The sequence below is a fragment of the Sphaeroforma arctica genome (genome assembly GCF_001186125.1).
Source record: "Sphaeroforma arctica JP610 unplaced genomic scaffold supercont1.1019, whole genome shotgun sequence".
Lineage (NCBI taxonomy): Eukaryota > Ichthyosporea > Ichthyophonida > Sphaeroforma > Sphaeroforma arctica.
Window position 1 is genome coordinate 2581 of NW_014039539.1, and position 2065 is coordinate 4645.

At 39.1% G+C, this 2065-nt stretch overlaps 1 protein-coding gene across 1 annotated transcript; it reads right to left on the bottom strand.

The window, feature by feature from the left end:
* Positions 1–543, bottom strand: SARC_09695 (hypothetical protein; the record flags this gene model as incomplete). Its single annotated transcript, XM_014296279.1, has 1 exon — positions 1–543. A coding segment is annotated over one exon (543 nt), but the record flags the coding sequence as incomplete, so codon positions are not given.
* Positions 544–2065: the final 1522 nt, after the last annotated feature.

Consider the following 2065-nt stretch of genomic DNA (forward strand, 5'->3'; position numbering starts at 1 on the left):
CTCAGGCGAGGCATCAGCGGACACTTCTATACGTATGCTGTTGCGTTCTGTCTCGATCATGTCATTCATGCTATGTCTCGTCGACAACAAGTATTCCTGGATGCGGAGCCTTGCATTGTCACCTCGCTTTCTTCGAGAGATTCGTTCCACATAGTGCACAGCCTCGTGATCGTATATATCGAGCATGATACATCTCACATCTATATTATGTTCCGCGAGAAACTGTAGTTCTGGTATTGAACGAGGAAAATTGTCCAGTATAACCATATTTGGTAGAGAACCTGTGAATTCTCTCTCGATTAACTGTGCAGTGACATACAAGTTGCGCTGCAGTGTTAAGTTTTCACGTTGCAACGAGCCAAGTTGTGTACGCTTCATCGTATCGACTACCTCCATCATAAACGGATCCTCAACTTTGACGAGTTGCCTGCATCTATCCCCGAATGACACGCACTTTAGACCATCCTTCAGCACGGCTTTTAGCGTGTTCAGAAATGTACCCTTGCCTACACCCGGCGGACCAACGATAGCCCAGACGGTCATAATCTAAAATGCGATGCACATTTAAGAAGCAGTAGAGTTTCGCCAAATGTTGTTATATCATCATCTCGTTTATATGGAGATCAATTTGTACCCGATTCTAAGCTAGTAACTATATAGAGAGGGTGTACAAAGTGCGGAAAAGTTGGGCGGAAATGTTGGGCGGAAATGTTTGGCATCCTAAGATTCGTCAAAAGTGCGCAGTGTGGTAACGTTACAAGTTAGCGCACAGCACGGGTGCTCTGATAAAAGCGATACAAAACATGTTCTTCAGCTCCACACTCACGCCATTTTTGAATTTGATATTGATTGACAAAGATAAGCCCGATAGATTTTGCAGTATGTTAGTTTACGATACGTTGTCCTTCTCGATAGTGGTCATTAAGTTTTTTGAACAGTTGTCCTTCGCAGCTTATGTCAGCTTGGGTTCAAAAATAAAACAAAACTTCAAGACAAAACCACCCCAAAAAAAAATACATCTCCAATTGTCAAGTGCTGTTGTTGCCTGTATGCATATCCATGCTTAGATATCTTTTATTGATGTGGAGTCAATTATCAGCGATTGATATTCCACCGGTTGCATTGTATAGTTTGTAGAGACTGCGGGCCCCGTGCAGGGTGCAGTAGCCCATATCTGCGTTGCACCACGTGCAATACCATGACACGGGATACTTGTTCGGGGGCCTTCTCGGGCACACTTTTGAGCCACAACGAGTTTATGAGAGCGAGATAGCCCCTAACAGTTCAGTCTATATGAGATGGATATTTTGATAATGTCCAGATCAGATACAGTCGACTTGACCAAAATACAGTATCCCCGTCTTATAAAATGCTGTGACCTTCCGTGATAGTAATAATCCAAATTGTGTACGAATGCTCCAATATCTATTTTTATATCTAGTTCAAATCTGGCTTTCGAGCACGAAAAGCTTAGATGCACTGGCCGTCAAAGCACCGTTATATATCTACATATATGCTACTGAAACATACTTACATGCTACATGTACATTAACTGTAGCTTCGCATATAGCATCACTACAAGCGCAAAACTGGTCTAGCCAATCACAACGCAAGCAAGAAAAAGAGCGTAGAACAACGGACGAACAATATTCGACAGAATACTACACCTTTTTTAAAAATAATATAATAGCTGATACGACTCTACAGTGAAAATGACCTATTCGAAAAATTGAGAGTAATTGTTAATAATTCATATTCTATTATATAGGGTCAAGCCATATCTTTCATGTCCAAACGGTCTAATGATGTGAAAAAGAAGAAAACTCGACATACAGACAAACTTTCATACATGATAATTATAATAAAAAATATAATTATAAATATAACTATATACATATATATATACATAAATAGATAATTATATAATTATATATATATGTGTGCGTGTGTGTGTGTGTATGTGTACACACACTTGTGTGTGTGTATGACTGTGTATAAATAGATGTATATGTATACATACATATACATATACATAAATATAAATATATATAGGTATATGTATATG